At 31.3% G+C, this 19,988-nt stretch overlaps 1 protein-coding gene across 1 annotated transcript; it reads left to right on the top strand.

Moving 5' to 3' along the window:
- The first annotated feature begins 2,329 nt into the window (after positions 1–2,329).
- LOC143246396 (uncharacterized) lies at positions 2,330–19,858 on the top strand. The gene is made up of 9 exons (XM_076493026.1): positions 2,330–2,409; positions 2,697–2,788; positions 4,074–4,127; positions 5,878–5,952; positions 6,677–6,765; positions 9,769–9,893; positions 13,634–13,727; positions 14,532–14,586; positions 17,449–19,858. Exons 2-9 carry the CDS (start codon positions 2,712–2,714, stop codon positions 19,856–19,858), a joined length of 2,979 nt encoding a protein of 992 aa, XP_076349141.1. The 5' UTR covers positions 2,330–2,409; positions 2,697–2,711.
- Positions 19,859–19,988: the final 130 nt, after the last annotated feature.

Below are 19,988 nucleotides of genomic sequence, written 5' to 3'. Positions count from 1 at the left end.
AGCAGTGTAAGACTAGAGAGAAGGCAGCTAGTCATCACCACCCACCGCCAACTCTTGGACTACTCTTTTACCAACGAATAGTGGAATTGACCGTCACATTATAACGCCTCCACGACTGAAAAGGCGAGCATGTTTGGTGCGACGGGGTTGCGAACCCGCGACCCTCAGATTACGAGTCGTACGCCTTAACTCACCTGGCCATGCCGGGCCTTATAGAGATGTCGGGAAATTTTGACATGTCAGAGGCAGGCATGTAGTTGGAAGCACACATTGATAAGCCATTTCTAACAGATCAGCAAATTCAATCAAATGCATTATTGCTTCTTAACGTACATAATACGATGGGTAAACTTCCAACTGGGCCCACAGTAACTATAAAATTTCCATACATTTAAGAACTAAACACATAATTATGAACGTTTTGAACTCAAAATAACATATAATATCTTGTTAACCATCTAACACCTTTTGGTCATGGAGATCGTCTGCAAAAAGTGATGAGAATTTTGACACAGGGCTTATGTTTGTAGCCTAGGGCGACATTACTTCAATCATATGGTACATAAAAAAATTACTAACTTCATTCTTTATAGTAGTCTACAATCTACACAAATATTATAGGCTAAATAATACAGCACCATAAATCATTTTCCGAAAGTTGATGAAACCATGAGGATATATGTATGTTTTCTTACGAATCGGCTGTTGATTATTTACTTTGGCTCAGATAACAATGCTAGGTGATAGAAAAATATTCAGTTATTTGATATAATAGAAATAATAGCCGTGATTTTCAAGTATTCGCTCATTTTTCACTAAATTCGCTTATGAATTTTTCTGTCTCAACAATAAGTCGTGCGAATTTAGCAAATTATAATCAGAAATGTGGAGGAATGAACAGTTTGTATTGCTTATTCCTTCAAATTTCTGACTATAATTTGAAAGAACAAAATATACACATAAAAATGAAATAATTTACTTCTGGTGTTAAACGACAAGAGTTAGAAAGGGCTTACTTCTTTTTGTGTTTTGATCTCTTGTTATGGAGAGTTTTTTAAACATGTATTCTTTTTTGAGGTAGGATGTTATACCGCTTTTTTTATTTATACCTAAAATTAAATGTTATGATGTAATAGCGTTATAGGATAAGAAAAACAAGTAACCGTTTAGGGCAGAAGAGCTGCAAAATGGAAGTAACGTCATTGTAAGTTTGTAATATAAGATCTTAAAATTCTGCTTTATAACTTACGTAAGTTTTTTTTAGAATTACCAGCAATATGGAGCTTGACCACAGCATTAAAGATGTTCATCAAGTTGTTGCTACTTGTTATATTTTACAGTGGTACAGCTGAGATGAAATGTTTGGTTTCCCCTCCTATAAAGCAAGTGCGCAGAATAAAAATATTTCAAGACATATAGCTAGAAACTTCTAAAAACAAATCTGAAAGAAAGGTAAAAATCCTGAGCAAACAAACTCACATGGCTCGGTCAGGTGTGACTAAGCGGTTAGAGTGCTTGGGTTGTGAATCTGATGGTTTTTGTTTTGCGTCCCATCTTTAAAAATGTACTTTATGCTTTTGGTTCGTGTGTTGCGCTATATAAGCAACAGTCAAATCCCATTACTTGGTCAGAAAGAAGAAAATCCTGTCGATCCATCTTAAATGACTCTCATGTTTCAATATCTAGCTGCATATGAAGTTCGTATCTGGGATATGCTAAGAATTAGCATTTCCTACAAACAGCAGATTTCAATACTCGTGGTAAGCACAGCACAGACAGCCCTTTGTGTAGTATTGTGCTTACCAACAAACGAGTACACAAACAAAACTGATTTACGAAACGAACTACCTTCGCCAAAATTGCAATATAAGTATATAACTTTTGCAAGTCATTATATTTAGGTATTTAGCAAAGTTGAAAGTGTACAATAAACATTTATATATTGTATTTGATTGGAATGCTTTCATAATTTGAGAAAGTTCATTTTTAATTTATGTTTTTAAGAACACGCTCTTAAGCGTAATCTGAGCTGGTGCTGGTTGTTGCTTATTTTTGTAAGTATATTATTTTATTTGTATTGTTGTAAGTGAATGTTTTTTTTTTTGTATAGTTGCTAATGAATGTTGCTTTTTTTGCATAAAACTGGTGTTTAAGTTACATTTTTGGGTCACTTAATGTATATTTTAATATATTGTGAAAATTCCTTAAATATATTTTCTTATACTAATAAAATATATTATGTTATTTTTTATTTTGATAAACTACCATAATACGGAAAGTTAAATTTTGAAATATAGTATTATAAGTTTTAAAAACTGTTGCATAAATCTTCTGATTTTTATTTTCGCCCTCTATTGTTTCTCTAAAATTAGAACAGCGGGAAATTTAATAACAACAGGAGTAACCCTGGTATGTTTGAGTGAGATTTTTTTAAAGTAAATTCTCGTGTAATTAAAAGAATGCAGTTTTATTGTTAATTGAGATTAATGCGTTCAGTTACTTTAGGTACACATTAATTTGATTTAGGTCATTGGTTAGAAGTGTAATTAACCTAATCACTATTTTTAAATTGAAACTAACTCGCCAATACAAGTAATACTCCTCCCATCTCAACAATTTTAGAATAAATTTGTTCATAGCAGCAGAAAATAATGTTTTTAAAATTCTGCTTCATAACTTGTGTAATTTTCTTTTAGGGAATTACAAGCAATATGGAGCTTGACCATGGCATTAAAGATGTTCATCAAGTTGTTGCTACATTTTTGAAGACTTTGGAGTGTGTAATTTGGTGAGTTGAGAATGTTAAGTTGTTAATTCTTGAACAACTATTCATAACTTAAACGTTGCTTTATTGGTTTTCTCACATGTAGACATTAAGGTATCTTGAGTTTTTTACCAATTTTGAAACATACACAAAAAGGTAGAGGTTAGAGGGGGCTCAACCTCAGGGCCATTTGATAATTTTATTTTATGTAAAATTACACGGGATGTAGGGCCTACAAAAATGATTAGCTCTTGAGGCTACACAACCTTAAATCTGCCACAGTGTACCATAGTTGAAAAAGTAGTTAAAAGAAAATGAAGTTGTTAAAGAAAGAAAACTTTGTAAACTTGATATAAAGCTGTAAAACAGAAATGAAGTGCTATTGTCATCAATTTGCTTTTGAGTAGATTGATAATAAAACATTAAAACTAAGTTAAGTTTAAAAAGCCAAACAAATTTAAAGAGATGCATGTTTTTCTTATAGCAAACCCATATCATGCTATCTGCTATGTTCAGCAAGGGTAATCGAACCCCTGATTTTAGAGTTGTAAGTGTGAAGACTTAACTCTGTCCCAATGGGGAACTTGAAAAGACATATCTAAAAATCTAAAATAAATGAAATAAAAATTAAGAAAAAATATTAATAGAATTATTGAAAGACAGTAAAGAAATTAATTTTGTATTATTTTTAATGTTTTAATTGTTACTATATTTACTCTAGCTTTTCCTAACATGGTTTCTATCAGGATATATTATTTCTGTTTTATTTTGTTTTGTAAAATCGTAGTTCTTGCAGATAAACATTATATTTACTCAATAAAAATCTAATATCTTTCATTTGATTTTAATTTATGAACAAATTATTTTACTTGTATGAATGATTCCATTGTTTAAATGATATGTAAGGTTTTATTATGGTAAATGCAATATTTTTTCTTCATTGTTTTATTAATATACTAGTACTTGATATTTTGGAAAGCAAGCTTTCTAAAATAAATTAAAACCAGTTATAACATTTTCTATAGGGACAAGCATGTTTAGAAACAAAATGTTGTGTTATCAGAATGTATATATAATTTTATTCCAGCACAAGTTTTCAGAGGCTGGAATTATTTGATATTGTGCAATTATTTTTTAAGGTGTCATTTCTTTATCACTGTAATTCTCAAATTTTGTTTCATAATATTGTGTGAAGGTCTTTATGTTTTTTATCAATGTTAGACTTTTTATGTACAATGATTGGGCAAAATGTGATTTTATAATAAACATGAAACATGAATCTATATTTTTCTTTTATAACATGTTACAGTTTAGATCTGTTGCAAGACCCAGTGTCAACCAACTGTCACCATCAGTTCTGCAGGTAACAAGTACTTGTTTCTAGTTGTTATCTATGCCTTTTCCTAAAGAGATTGCTTTATTAAATGAAAGTATTGAGTATGGAATATGGATATAAATCTTGAAAATTTTGTAGAGAAAACAATGGAATTTTAATGGAAAATGTGTGTGCAAGTCAGGAAACTGTTTATTATTACTTAAAATCTTGGGTATACTTCCTCATGGATTGTATGGTGTTTCACATTTTTCCAATTGCTTTTGAAATATATAATTACTTTGAGCTCCAGTGCATAAATATTGTCTGATATCCCTAATTCTGAGTGATGGAGTGATGATGCCAATGAACAGTCCAATTCCAGTCTTTTCTGAAAGCTTTTTATTGTAAAACCTATTTTTTTATATGCATGTGTTTTTTTTCCAAAACTATTTTAAGTTGTGTGTATAATTCTTCAGGTGATTTAGTATATCTGTTTAAAATTGCATTTTTTTATTTCAGCTTGGTCTTCTTTCTTATGCATGAAGTTCTTTATATTGTATACAAAAGTTGAGACTATGTTAGGAAGTAGGCTTTTTACATTTTTAGGATAATTTTAAAAAAAAAATTGACTTCGACATATTCACCAACCAATAGGTTCAAATCTTTGCTACTTTGGTCTAGAGAATTTTTGCTTACAGATGGTGTATTCTTCAGAAATGAATGTTTTATTGCCATTATCCTTCAGGTTTTTAAGGTTTTGAAGTTATTACAAGTACTTTGTTGTCACACTATTTCAAATTCCACTTAAGGTTACACAGTTTTCTTTATAGTTCTTTTAAGATAACCTTTGGTTTTATGAGAAGTTTAAATGTCTCCAGTTTTAGATTTGGCTATTTTGACGACAATTTCTTCAGGTATTTCTAAAGGCTTGTAGAAGTTAGAATTTGTTAAACTAAATGGGGGGGACAAAAATATTGAGACAAATGCACTTGTTCTACAATTATTTTCAGTTATTTTGTAAAATTCTGGTATACTGAAACATTCTAATGTAGGTTGTCATTTTTTTATTTCCTAACATACACACATATATTAAAATTCTGCTGTAAAAACATTGTTAGCCTCATATAAAGCATCTTGTGCTGGTTTAAGTCAAAATTTTAAAACAGATTATCAGAGTCAGTTTAAATAACATGAAGTGTCAAATAACTCATTTGAAATTTCTTACATTTAGATCTGATTCATCACTTATGTTTCTTAAGAGGTCAGACAAGATAACATGGTTGATATTCTTGAATTGTGGAACCACTAGTTTGACATTAGAGTATAGGCTATTTCAAATTCTTGATTCAGGCTTGTTTTTCTAATAGTTGTAAACTTCTGTTATATTTGTTTGAAGTGGGAAACTGTGTTTATCTAAGGTCATTGAAGGTGTTTTATAGATGATTTTAAAGATGTAGGAAAGCTTTATTAAAGTGAAGGGCTGGAAATTTTGGGAAGATGGTGGCCTAGATAGTTCTAAGTGCTTTTCTTGTTTAAACAGTTATTTAAATTTAGAAATTCAGTGCTGAGGATATGATTAAACATTATGGTAATCTGTCTATGTGTTATTACTTTGTAACAATTATTTTAGTCATTTCACTAGGAACTTCAAATTATAATGTGTAGGAAAAATTTTCATGTCTGTGACAAAGATCACTGTCCATCCAGCTTACTATTTTTGTAGTATTGTTTTACCAAAATAAAATGCTTTACCCAAATTATTGCTCAATTAACATAATTTTTTAATATTTTTTTTTAGAAAGTGTATCTTAAAAGTCCTTCAGACCAAATTTCAAGCTCCTTGTCCTTTGTGTAAAGCTCCTATGACAAAAAGGTAAGTTTGAGGAAAGTCAGTTTATTTTAAAATTGTTCATTCATATATATTGTGAATTTTCAAATATTTTTAAGGTCATTGTGTGGTATAAACGTATTCAGCAAATTTTATTGTAAAGTCCAGTTCTTTTTTTTAAACTTTTCACTCAATTTTGAAAAAGTCACCTAACATCTCTCCTCTTCAGATGATTTATGGATCAGGATAGTTTTAACATAATGTTTCTTTGCCCCTTGGCCTTAATATGATGCATATTTTAATCTTAAATGAGTTAAGTCTTATTTTTCAAAAGTGCATCTGATTTACTGCTTTAATGCTGAACTTAAAGTAACAAAAAGTTATTTAACTTTAGAAACATTATTATTATTATTATGTGGCATTTCACTTTAGAGCTTACTAATTTCTTTTATTACAAGTATATTGACAACTGACAGCACGGTGATTGGGGCTTTTTGAATTGAAATAACTAACATTCTAGATATATTTAAGGTGTTTAGCATATAATACGTGTATTACATGGCAATATCTTGTAAGTATATTGTGGTGATGTATCTTACTATAACATCATTTATAGGGAATTTACCTGATATAAGCTTTTGTAGAGAAAAAACTATCCAGGAACTCAGAGAAATACAATTTTTCTTTTTTAATCCCTCTTTAGTTTTTCATAGGAAACTTGTAATAACAGAGGTAATATTATAGCTTATAATAATCATTACCTTTACAGAAGCCTAAGAGAAAAAACTCAGTTAGGAGAAGTAATAGGAGCTGTAAAAGAATTAGCCTCAGCTGTGAAAAATGATACGGGCATAGAAGGTGAGATGAACTTGTGTAAAGAATGGTTACAAAATATTGGACCAAGGTTTAATGATTGTCAGGTCTATACCAAGTTTTAATGATTGTCAGGTCTGTGTTATTTGAAACAAAAGACCATGTAGTAGGTTCTTTTACATTTGTATCAAAAATATATTAACAACTAGAGACTTTTTATGCTATGTACATATAATACAAAAGTAATTAGTTAATTTGATGCAAGAAAAATACTTAAAATATACTTCAAGACAAGTATTGCAGCATTTGATCCTAAATGTTTTTTATTCTGATCCAAATTGAGCAGCTGTATACATTGAAGCATGAAACTTACACTTGAAAATTCTATACTCTCAATGAACGTTCAGGATTCCATATGAAATGTGCATTCCATCTGTATTTTATACTTTTTTTTAATATGTATACACACATTAGCTGACACATCTATTAACCCTTTCATACAGGGTATCTTTCACTGCAAACGACAGTTGTAGTCTAAAATTCAAAATTTTAAAATATTTTATAACAATTAATATAGTGTAAAATCAAGCTGGTAATCCATATTTTAATTGTATGTAAGTTTTAAGTTCTTGTTTTTACAAGACAATAATAAAAAAACAACAAAATTTCCCATAGTGTAACACATTTAACACATTTTCTCCACACATCTTTCTAACTTATTTCGTTCACCACTCCTCCAAAAATGGAAAAAAAAATTAAACAAATTATTTTGTATAAAACCATCACTGCTCAGGCAAACCACAATTTTTAAAGTTTTCAATTTTGTCTGGTTACAGAGCTATAAAATAGAAACTCAGGCCCTTCCTACCACACCCACCTGTCACTCTCTCTTTCAGGATTTGTTAATAGTTTTCTCTTATGTTTAGTTATGTATTACCTATAACCAATAGAAGCTCAAGTTTTCACCTATTGAATTTATGTATTCTGAATAGATAATCATAAATTTCATATGGAGTGCAACCTTTGTTCCCATGGGAAAGTTAACGACTATTTTGAATGAATATGTAATGCTCTTGTTGCATTGTTAGAAAGCCATGAGATCTTTGGGAGTTAGGGGAAATTGTTTACTTTACAAATGTTATTTGTTTGTTATTTGGTGAATTATTTAATTAACTAAGAGTAATTTTGTGCATTGCTAACATTAATATAAAAAAGTAGAGTTAATTGTGATTGAGAATTGACAGCATGGAGAAAGAAGGTTTGGTAAGTATTTCATTTCTTGTTTTTCGTGTTTATTCTTTATTCTTATAATACAGGTATTTGCAATGTAAAATAGGAATCTTTTTAGGTTAGTTAAGATTAGATTAGGTAAAATAGATAATATAATACAAATGTTGTATGAGGCATGGACACAAGTTACTTAGGATAAATGAATATAGTTTCGTGTTACAATTTGATGTCACTCTAGAAAAAAAGAGTAATTTAGATTTATTTCAATATTTTTTTTATTTTATGGTGTTTACAAGGTTGGTCAAATTTACTGATGCCATATAGAGATATCTCAGAGAAAATAGCAGGTAAAATATAAGGTTTTAGTGAAAAGGTTTGAAATGTATTTAAGAGGTTTTAAGGATAACTAAAAGGGAATTTGAGATGAGGAAAAGTATTTTTAATTTTAACATGAAAATTACTTTGCACGTGAACTATTCGAAACAAATACTCAATATTTTGTTGTATAAAACTTCAGTTTTTTTAAACATAGTTCATAATAAAATATGTGAAAACCTTGTGTTAACTGGAAAACTACTAAATTTTGTGAAGATAAACATGCTGTATTGAAAGTAGTGATATTAAATCTATTAAGACTTTAACAGATTTGTTCCCAACGCATATTTGTGGAAGTTTGCTTTGGCATAACTCAAATTTTTGCCGGATTTAAGGTTATTAACTATAATACAGATTTTGTTAGTTTCATAAAATGAATGACATGGGTCTCTATGAAAGTCCATTTACTTCCAGAAACATGTCACTTGTATTGTTATTCTTTTAACAAGAGCTATATTTTATTTTTGTTATAAATAATCCAGTTGAAAAATTAAAAATACAAAAATTATTTTCAACAAGGATTTACAATTCAAATGTTTTTGTTGCAATATATATATATCACTTTTCCATTATGTAATACATGTGTATGCAACTAAGTGTTTTACTGCCCAAACACTATTTTAAGACTATAACAAAAGCTTAAGAATAAGCCTCACAAGCCACGTTTTACAATTTAAAGTTCCTGTTGATTCATGCTTAGGTTTCAGTTTCTTAACAAGGATGATTTAATATTCAAATGTATGTTTTTAAATAATAGAAATATACTAAGTCTATATTCTCTATTGATTAACGAATGGCAAACAAAACAATACTGGTAGTTTTGCACACCATGAAAATCACATAAAACAGTTATTAATTATAAGCATTTCTCAAACATTTCTGAGAAAATGAAGCCTATATCCTGCAATAAAAAAATATTCATGTAACAGTGTGCAATAACTAGTGTATTTAATAGTTTATTAGATTTTTCTCAATAGCAGTTTGATTTAATCTTACTCTTTCTAGTGTTTAATGTAGTGTTTGTAACACTTTTAAATATTCTTTTGAAATTATAAATATTGTTTTACATTGTCAGCTTAACATGTATATTTAGGATTAACCTGTTATCCTTAGCTAATTAGCTGAATATCATGAGGTAATATTAAAATTCCAGTATTGGTGAAGGCATTGCTAATGGTAAGGATGGTAACTGATGATTCAATACCAGTTAATATTTGTAGGGTTTTTTCTTCTTTGCATTATTAATCTATAAGCAGTATTAGTAATAACCTTGTTATGTTTAATTGTTTAATGTTTCTTTTATTCCTTTTTAATTCTGGCCAATATAATTAATTTTATTTTTCTCTCGTGAGTTTGTAGCTTAATTTTTGGAGATAGAGTTGAAAATGTTTTTGCTAATTACCCCTCAATATTTCATTTCATATATCTATTTTAATCAAACAGTAACACCACCACGTGATCCATTACCATCCACTAGCTCACCAGAGGGGAGGAGTAGGATGCAGCTCTTCCATATTGCTCATCCAAGTCCAATAAAACCTACTGTTATGAAAAGACAATTATGTGAGGTAGGAGCTTTTGTGTAAAGTTTGGTTAATTTCTTGTACCACAAGCTATATTAATTTATTTAAGTTTCATTACTTAGTCATAAAGCTTTCCAGTACACAAGATATTTCTGATTGTACTTATTGAAACCATTGTGTATTGAAAATTAAAAAGTTTTGTAATGTGTTTGTGACTAGCAGGATAAGTTTTTAACTTTGAAAGTAACAAAAATTAAAATTTGCAGAACACCAGTTAAATAAATTTGTTTTTTATACTTCGCAAGTAATTGACATAAAATTATGAGAAATATTAATAATCTGAAAGTTTGAAAGACATTTTCTAGTATAAATTTTGTGGTAGAACTTTTCTTTAGAGCCAGTAGATTAATAAACTTGTGTTCATGACTGAAAGTTTTAATTGTTCAGTAGAGTAAGTAAGTTTCATATTAAGTTTTTGTAATTTACTCTCCTTATAATTTCAAAGATAAAGAACTACTTGCATAAAGTTTGGTTCTGCGTGTATGTGCATGCATCCATCCATCCATCTGTATATGTACACTGGTGGCCAAAATCTTAAGGCCAATGAACATAAAGAAAAAATTTGCATTTTGCATTGTTAGACTCAACCACTTATTTGAGTAGAGCTTCAAAAGATGAAAGTAAGAAGAGGGAAAATAAAAATAAAAAACTGTTTTAGCATTAAATAGGGAAAATGTGAACACTATGAAATTAGCCTAAATACCAGCTGTTCAAAAGTTCAAGACCATACCAAAAGAAGTCCTAAACACTAGGAAATGCCCAACAAGAGGTTTCAGTAGTGAGTTGCATGGCTGTCATTGCAGATAACTTCAAACATTTGCTTTGGCATGGTTGAGAGCAGCATTTGTAGAAGGCTGGCTGGAATGTTATTCCAAATGGTGAAGATGGCTTCACGAAGATCATGCACTGTTTGGAATTTATGTCTATTTCTACAGACTTTCCTTGCCATCCACCCTCAAACATTTTCAGTGGGGGTTCAGTTTGGGTGAACATGCTGGATGGTCCAAAAGAATCACATTATTCATCATGAAAAAGTCCTTTGTCAGCGGGCATTCTGGATTGCAGCGTTGTCCTACTGAAAGATCCAGTCATTTCCAAACAAGCAAGGGCCTTCAGTCAATAAGTATGCTCTCTCCAACATGACAATGTAGTCAGCTGCTGTTTGGCACCCCTGTATAACCTGAAGCTCCATTGTTCCTTGGAAGGAGAAAGCACCCCAGATCATGATGGAACCTCCTCCACTGTGTCGTGTAGAAAATGTCTCCGGTGGGATATCCTTATCGTGCCAGTAACATTGAAAGCCACCTGGACCATCCAGGTTAATTTTTTCTCATCAGAGAATAAAACCTTCCACTTTTCTACGTCTCATTTTTGGTGCTTCTCAGCAAAATTTAACCGAGCTGTTTTGTGGTGTGGAAAGAGGCGTGACCTTTGAAGACGTTTACAGTTTTTGAAATCTTTATCTCATAGATGCTGTCTTATTGTTCTTGAGCTGCATTCTGCATCCATAAGGGCCTTAATCTGGTTTGATGATCAGGTGGTGTCTTGCCGGACAACCTGTCGAATCCTCCTGCTCAATGCTGGCGAAATTTTCTTGGGTTGACCACTTGAAATTCCTCATCCTTAAGGGTCTTTTAAGAAATTTGCAATAGCTGTTCTACTATGCCCAATCTCACTGGCGATGGCACGTTGAGAGAGACCTTGCTTTTACAGCTCAACCATTCTGCCACATTCAAACTTTGTCAACATTTTAGCCTTTGCCATGTTTTTACCCAGTGTAACACAGGAGATGTCAGTGGGAGATGTTGACAACACTAATGCTTGAACACGAATGACTAAATTTCGTTACGTTTTTACTGATTAATGCTTCATTTCAGTATGGTCTTAAACTTTTGACCAGCTAGTATTTAGGCTAATTTCATAGTGTTCACATTTTCCCTATTAAATGCTAAAAAGGTTTTTATTTCCCTTTTCTTTTTTTCGAAAAAAATCTTTTGAAGCTCTACTCACATAAGTGGTTGAGTCTAACAATGCAAAATGCAAATTTTTTTTTTTTAAGTTCATTGGCCTTAAGATTTTGGCCAGCAGTGTATGTAAAGCAAATGTTGTGTTTGTCACAGTAGCCAGTAGTGTATGTGAAGCAAATGTTGTGTTTGTCACAGTAGCCAGTAGTGTATGTAAAGCAAATGTTGTGTTTGTCACAGTAGCCAGTAGTGTATGTAAAGCAAATGTTGTGTTTGTCACAGTAGCCAGTAGTGTATGTAAAGCAAATGTTGTGTTTGTCACAGTAGCCAGTAGTGTATATAAAGCAAATGTGGTGTTTGTCACAGTAGCCAGTAGTGTATGTGAAGCAAATGTTGTGTTTGTCACAGTAGCCAGTAGTGTATGTAAAACAAATGTTGTGTTTGTCACAGTAGCCAGTAGTGTATGTAAAGCAAATGTTGTGTTTGTCACAGTAGCCAGTAGTGTATGTAAAGCAAATGTTGTGTTTGTCACAGTAGCCAGTAGTGTATATAAAGCAAATGTGGTGTTTGTCACAGTAGCCAGTAGTGTATGTAAAGCAAATGTGGTGTTTGTCACAGTAGCCAGTAGTGTATATAAAGCAAATGTTGTGTTTGTCACAGTAGCCAGTAGTGTATATAAAGCAAATGTGGTGTTTGTCACAGTAGCCAGTAGTGTATATAAAGCAAATGTTGTGTTTGTCACAGTAGCCAGTAGTGTATATAAAACAAATGTGGTGTTTGTCACAGTAGCCAGTAGTGTATGTAAAGCAAATATGGTGTTTGTCACAGTAGCCAGTAGTGTATATAAAGCAAATGTGGTGTTTGTCACAGTAGCCAGTAGTGTATATAAAGCAAATGTTGTGTTTGTCACAGTAGCCAGTAGTGTATGTAAAGCAAATGTTGTGTTTGTCACAGTAGCCAGTAGTGTATATAAAGCAAATGTTGTGTTTGTCACAGTAGCCAGTAGTGTATATAAAGCAAATGTGGTGTTTGTCACAGTAGCCAGTAGTGTATATAAAGCAAATGTGGTGTTTGTCACAGTAGCCAGTAGTGTATATAAAGCAAATGTGGTGTTTGTCACAGTAGCCAGTAGTGTATGTAAAGCAAATGTGGTGTTTGTCACAGTAGCCAGTAGTGTATATAAAGCAAATGTGGTGTTTGTCACAGTAGCCAGTAGTGTATGTAAAGCAAATGTGGTGTTTGTCACAAATTATTTCAAGCCTGGTTTTTCTGCAATATGTGCATAATTATTGTAATTACTATCTTTTAACCTTCAAAAAATTAGACTAACAAATTAAGTAAAACTTACATTTGTAATAAAATTAATGAAGGTATCTGTGAATGTACTGCTTGTAGAAATACTTATGGCAATGAAACAGAATACTTAAACTTGCAAGCATGCTTCTGGTTAGTTTATGGGGTTTAATGCTGAAAAATAAATCATTTTCTGTTAAATTACTTTAATTTTCTTAGTCTGTTTTAAGTTTCATTCTTTGGAGAAAAAAAAAAGCCTTACTGTTTGTAAAGCCTAATTGATGTTAATGGTTTGTTTTCATAGCGTATGTACATAACTTATGTTTTATTCAAAATTGGTTGGATTACCTGAATCATAATATGTTTTTCAAAAATACACAAGTATGCCTGTATAAACACATTCATTGAAGTGAAAGTAAAAATTAAAATATTGTTTAAAACTTGTAATTCTTTCACTGCTCTTTGTAGTCAACATCAACTGAAGCCAGGGAGCAAAGTAGGTGTACGAGACAGCGGAGAAAGAGGCAAAGGTTAATTAATGTCATGATTCATGAAGATAAAGGTAATTGGGTATTATACCTGGTAAAACAAAGTTGTTTGTTGATGACACAAAGCTGTTTGGGTGTGGACACTGGGTATCAAAACTAGGTATTTAACATAAGCTCTCAGACTAACCTCTGAGCCACCAGAGGGTAACAAAATAGCACATGGTAAGGATATCTTGAGATATCTCCACATTTTATCTGTCATGATAATAGACTGGTAGTGTGTGTACAGATGCTGGATTGATTATGAAATGGTACAGTAATGTAGGAAACAAGTTCAAAAGAAGTAGTGGTGTGTTTGTAGGTTCACAACAGTAAACAGGATAAGGTTTTACTGGATTGTTGAGCTATGATATGAAGATATGAATCAATGTAATGGATGATGGAGGAATACATTACATAGAAGGGTTTCTTTGGGGTAGAAAGGAGTCAATAACTTCAGTAATGAGACACAAGTAGAAATAAGGTATAGTGAATATTCATAAATGTGGAATTCTTGTTTGTATATTGTGATAACATTCTTATGAAGCATAATCCATTTACTATAAAACATTTATTGGTGATAATATATTGTTAATTTTTTTGAAAAAATGTATGTTTATTATATATTTTCCTAACTGATGTTAATGTTGTTTCATAGGAAATACCAAAATAAAAAAGATTGTACTTTAAGTTTAGTAATGGTGAATTAAGTCGTTAAGGTAATAATTAATGGTTTCACACATCTTGCCAATATTAGTTCATAATTTTGTAATAATACTTGATAACTGATAATTTGTTTCTGTAAATTATTTTAATTTTTAATTTTTTTTTTACCCTAGACACAATTGAAGATACTATGGCCCATCCTACTTGGTCGACAAACATTAACATCCAGTAAGTGAGTATTTTAAGTAGCTAAAACTTTCTTTTGTAGAAGTGGAAATTAAAAGAAATAAGAAAATGTCTTGTGAGTATGTAATAAATTAGGTGTTAACTTACCATTGTTTCATTTACTATGTAAGTCATTCAGAGGTAATATGAATGAAATAAAAACCCTAGAACCCAAGTGCTTTCAAAAGGTGTTCACCTTCAGGGGCAAAATTAGAATATTATGCAGGCAATATGAAGTAACCATTTGCCCAATTGCTAATTTTTGTTTCAGATGTGTGTAGGCCTTTACATTGATAGTTCAGTGGATCAGTAGTTTGGCATTTGTTCTAGTTCATTGTATTTATTCTGTGTGGCAAAGCTAAACTGAATCATGATCACTCGTGTTATACACACATGCATAATTAGGGTGTTTGAACATATAGTAATACCCAATTTAGCACTTGAGAAGGGTTCCTGAGAACAAGGTTCTAAAGGAATCAACTCTAAACACGGTCATACTAATTTTTCTTATAAGGAGATGTGTAATTGTTTCTTACCTGCAAATGATGTACAACTGTTTTATTTAGGTATTAGTAAATTTAATGTAAATTACTCACTGAAATTTTGTCATTGTTGGGAAAAAGAATTTTTTTATTATTCTTTTATCTTGTTTGGCTACAGAGCCATCAAATAGAAAATTGGACTCCTCTTGCCATTTCCACGTGCCATCTTGTTTTTGAGGATTTATCAGTACATGTAGTTATCTCATATGGTAACAATATATTAGTTATAAAAAATACAGGAATGTTTTTGTCTGTCAAATGATGTATTATATGATGTTTTCTGTATTGAGATTTGTAGATATTTTTTCCCACAGGAATGACACTGTTCAGATGGATTACATTTTATCTCTCATGAAAACAAAAATCTCTCAAGGAGATGAGCTCTATAATGAATCACCATGAAGTGGGGTGGCACTAAGTGGGGTATTACTATACTTTTTATGTTTTACACACATATTTTCTTGTTACTTGTTGCTGAAAGTAATATCTCACAGTACAGCAATAAGTCTATGCACTTTCTATATTACAATCTGACACAGTGGACACAGCAGATATCTTAATGTTGCTCTGCTCTTGAACAACAATAAAAATTATCCGAAATTAACATAAATATTATTTTGAGATCAAATTTTATGGGATACAAGATTTCATTGTGTAAAACTTTAACATGTAGAGGATAAACTGTTTGAACTGATTTATAGTATCATTACATTTATGGTGTGTGTGAAATTAAACATCAGAAGCAAAAGCTGTTATATCATAGTTTAAGTCATAATTAAAGTTAGTTCAGCAAAACCTTAATTTAAAAAAAAATATAGGAAGTTTAAGGTAGGGTATCTTTAACTAAAAGTGTGTGGACTAGAAGATGTTGATATGAAATCCATGTAATCACCAATAGTTATGATAATTATTATTTAAAAACAACTCAAGTGTCTTTCATTTTCACTGTGAAAGCTTGAATTGGTAAAATGTATCTTACTAGCAGTTAGCTAGTACACTAACCCTAAACATCAGTCACTAGAGCAATTGAGAGATCCTAAATTTGATATAGGGCTAAGAAGATGCAAAATATTAACTTACCACACTATAACAAGGAGTCGAGTATTAACTTACTGAAATAGTAATTACCTTCACAAAGAAGTTCAGGAAGGAAAAAAGTTTGATTATAGTTTCAGTAGTGTCAGACAAAGTTCAGCCTCACTGACTTCCTGTGGATCACCACTTTTCCAGTGTACTTAGAATAAGGAACGAACTTTGGATTTTTCAGTCAATGATTGTTATATGTAACTTTTGAATAGCAGAAATCCAAATATTAAAATTGAAAGTAACACAAAATAGATTGAAGACAATTCTATAGCAGTATTTTACCAATATTTGTGTATCTTAAACTAATCATTAATACATATTTATAGGGATGTTTGCAAAATGATATTTAATAGGTTTATAATGTAATTTAGATTAAACCAAAAACATTGAAAGTGTAGCAAAGCAACCATAGATATTTTCTACATTAGAAACAAGATTTATATATTGAGGATACATTGGAAGTATATCTTCAGATTAATAGTATTATTCAGTGAATGGTACTGTTGTGTTACAAAATTGAAATTGTAAATGCAAAAACTCGATTGATTTGTACACAATAAGTAATACTTCCATATTTTGTAACTGTGAGTCACAAAGGCTTCAAATTTGGTAAAAATGACCAAATTCTGAACAAAAAAGATAAGCACATTTGCCATGTACATTCCATTTTTGCAGTTATTTTAATAATCTAAGAACAGAGCACATTTGGGATAAACAGATTTCTCAAATATAGTACTTTTTGGGTTTCTAAATTTAATTTTTATGGCTGCAAGTTAATAAAATATTAATAAACTAAAAACAAACTTAGTATTAGTTAATAATAAGACTGCTGATTCACTGAAATTATGTTCATATTTATATCAAATTCTACTTGGTCATGTCAGGTTCAGAACCTGACAGGTTGCATTACATATAAATTCTCAACAAGTGGGTTTCTCGTCATCACTGATTATATCAAATTCTACTTGAACCACAGGTTGCATTACATGCCTGTTGTGTGTCAAAAGTGTTTTTTTTATAATTTAATTTTACCATATATATATATATATTCAGGTTTTTATTGCATTAATCATTCTATTTATACTAGTTATGCTAATGCTCTTCACCAGGTGTTAATTTTGACTGACCAATGGCCTTTTTGAAATATGTTTACCTTTAAGCTATTTATTTGCATCATAATTAGTTCATAAGCAAATAATTTTACTTAAATTGCTTTCTTTTTTTATATGCATATCAGGAGTGACTTTCCTGTGACAAGGAGAAAACACAAAACAATGACTAGAAGCTGTGTAAGAACCAAAGGAAGGAGTAATGATGAGGAAGCAGACAATGATAAAAATACAGTAAAAACAGAAAGTAATGTTAGAGTTTCAAGAGATGCAGGTGTGACCTTAGAACAACAACTACACCCGAACAATGAAGAGCACTGTGAATCAAAAAATTCAGCTTCCCGACAAAAATCTAATAATGATAAAACCTCAGATATCTCACAGGAGTTACTGAAATCTCATCTACAGAACTCTGATTTTGTTCCTTGTGATCTGGAAACTCATAAAAATACATGTTTGAAGCCTGACTTAATCACTAATGTTGCTATGTCTTCTGATAAAAAAACTAAAACAAAGCAAACAAAAATACAAACTTTCATATCCAGTAATTATAAAGATAAGGAAAATATATCAGGCTTAACTTCTAATGTGACAAAATACAGTGAAGATGTTCTTGTGTTTCCAGCAGAAGTCGAAGAAACTGTTACTAAAAACATAGATACTGTTCAGAGAAATTACATAAGCACTTCTGAAGAGCAACCAACAAGGGATATTTCTAGTAAAATTCAAAAAACATTTGATTTGGATGATAGATTAAACAATATTCAGGTTCGCAGAAACTTTTCTTTTAGAAAAGACTATACTAGGCATAAAAAGGACCATACCATTTGCAAAAAACACAAAAAAGATAAACATTTTGATTCAAATCAGAAAGTAGAAGAATGGTTAGTCCAGTGTCTCAATTCTTTTGCACCAGTGGAAGAACAGGAAAAAAAGCCTGCAGATATCCTGGAGTCGGTTGATTTGAAGATTTTAAATGACAGAAATGCATCCATTGACGATGGACTCACAGAAAGTTGTGCTGCCTGGAAGAATTCTGAGAGTTTGAACAAATCAAATACAATTACAACCTTTTGTTGTCCACAAAGAAGTATAAATCTGGGAGAAACTAAGGAGGTTCATGAAGAAACCTCAATTCAGTCATTGAAGAAAAGAAGGTTAGAATACTTCTGTGATGTGAATGATTTAAAATGCCAGTCTTCTACTGCCACTGTTAATCTAAAAGAAGTAACTGAAAATAATCCAACTGTGACAGAAAATAAAGAAAATAACTGTATGAGTGCTACAAAGAAAGTATTATGGCAAAGAAAAAAAGAAATCAAGTCTCCTCTTGCTGAGAGAAATAAAGACGACAACATTTATATGAATGCTGACAAGCAAGAGTTAAAAGTCATGTCCATGCATGTAAATGAACTACTGTGTGAACAACCCATTGAGAAAAAAAATTTTGATGATGGGAATAAAGATATATTTAATCCCATGAGGAACAAAGATGCTTTTTGTGCAGAGAATGATGACTATAACACACTTGATGATTATTACTTCTTTTGTACTCCAGCTTTTACTTTACCTGTTGAGTGTCATGAAGTGAACCAAAGAAACAGACTTAGGGTGCCTATGGAAGGTGTAGACGACTTGGCTATTAGTAGAAAAGATGAAATGGAATTAGAACAAACATCTGAAGAAAAATTTGAAGACATTACCACAAACGATAAAAAATTGGAAATAAAAACTGGCACAGATGAAGAGAACAAGATTGAAAATCATGAGAACAGTGTATTGTTACATGACCATCTTTCGGGAATTCCTTGTGAAATTCAGCAAAACACTGATAAATCAGAAAATGGTGTGAGTATTATAAGAAAACAAAATAGTTCTCAGCAAGAAATTTTTGAAACTTTGGAGCAACAGGAAACAAAACTTCAAAAAAACAGCACTCAAGAACACTTTGAAACTACTTCAGTCTCAGATGAAACAGACAACACTGTTCCTGTAGAGCTTTACCCTGTGACTTCTGACGAAACTGATGCTTTTTCTGTGGTATCCAATCCATATGATAAAAACTACTTTCCAGATGAAACTAGAAACTTGGAGACCAAGGTAAAAGATAAGGATGACTTCTCTTTGCAAGAAAGAGCAGTGGATGCAAATTCTTTCAGTAAGGTTGGTGAAAACAATCATGAAAGTAATTTTAATCCATCTTGCCAAAAAGACAATGCTAGAAAAAGTGAAGTACTTCAGAAAATCTGTTCAAGAAATACAGGACAACATGATGATGCATTTACAATAAAACAAGGAACTAAAGAGCAAGTGATGCTAGGGAATCTTAATACTTCTCAAAACTTTATGGAAACAACCGACAGCTTGGCTGCTTCAAGAACACCACCACAAGCAGCAGCATCCTTCAGATTAGTTTCTTTACTGAATCAAGAAGAAAGTAGAAAAGTTCATTCAAAACCTAGTGCTGCCCAAGTCTCTGTAATTTCTGAAAGTAATTTAGAAAAAAGAACGAGAAGTAGCGAGTCAGGTTTATCTTAATAGCACTAATGAATTAACCGTGAGTAATCCTCCAAAGTCCTTTACTAAAATTGATACAAGCATTGATAGTTCAATGATACTGCCTGGCAGTTTCTTGGATACTGAGGAAATTTCTCTGAAGGATATTGAG

This window comes from Tachypleus tridentatus, chromosome 3 (assembly GCF_004210375.1).
Source record: "Tachypleus tridentatus isolate NWPU-2018 chromosome 3, ASM421037v1, whole genome shotgun sequence".
Classification (NCBI taxonomy): Eukaryota; Metazoa; Arthropoda; class Merostomata; order Xiphosura; family Limulidae; genus Tachypleus; species Tachypleus tridentatus.
This window is presented reverse-complemented; position numbering and strand designations above follow the sequence as displayed.

Bases quoted from the DNA above. Each gene is read 5' to 3' on its own strand.
- LOC143246396 (XM_076493026.1), top strand. From the start codon at position 2,712: ATGGAGCTTGACCATGGCATTAAAGATGTTCATCAAGTTGTTGCTACA. The intron at 9,894-13,633 runs GTAGGAGCTTTT...TGCTCTTTGTAG, and splicing joins TGAAAAGACAATTATGTGAG to TCAACATCAACTGAAGCCAG. The intron at 14,587-17,448 runs GTAAGTGAGTAT...TATGCATATCAG, and splicing joins TCGACAAACATTAACATCCA to GAGTGACTTTCCTGTGACAA.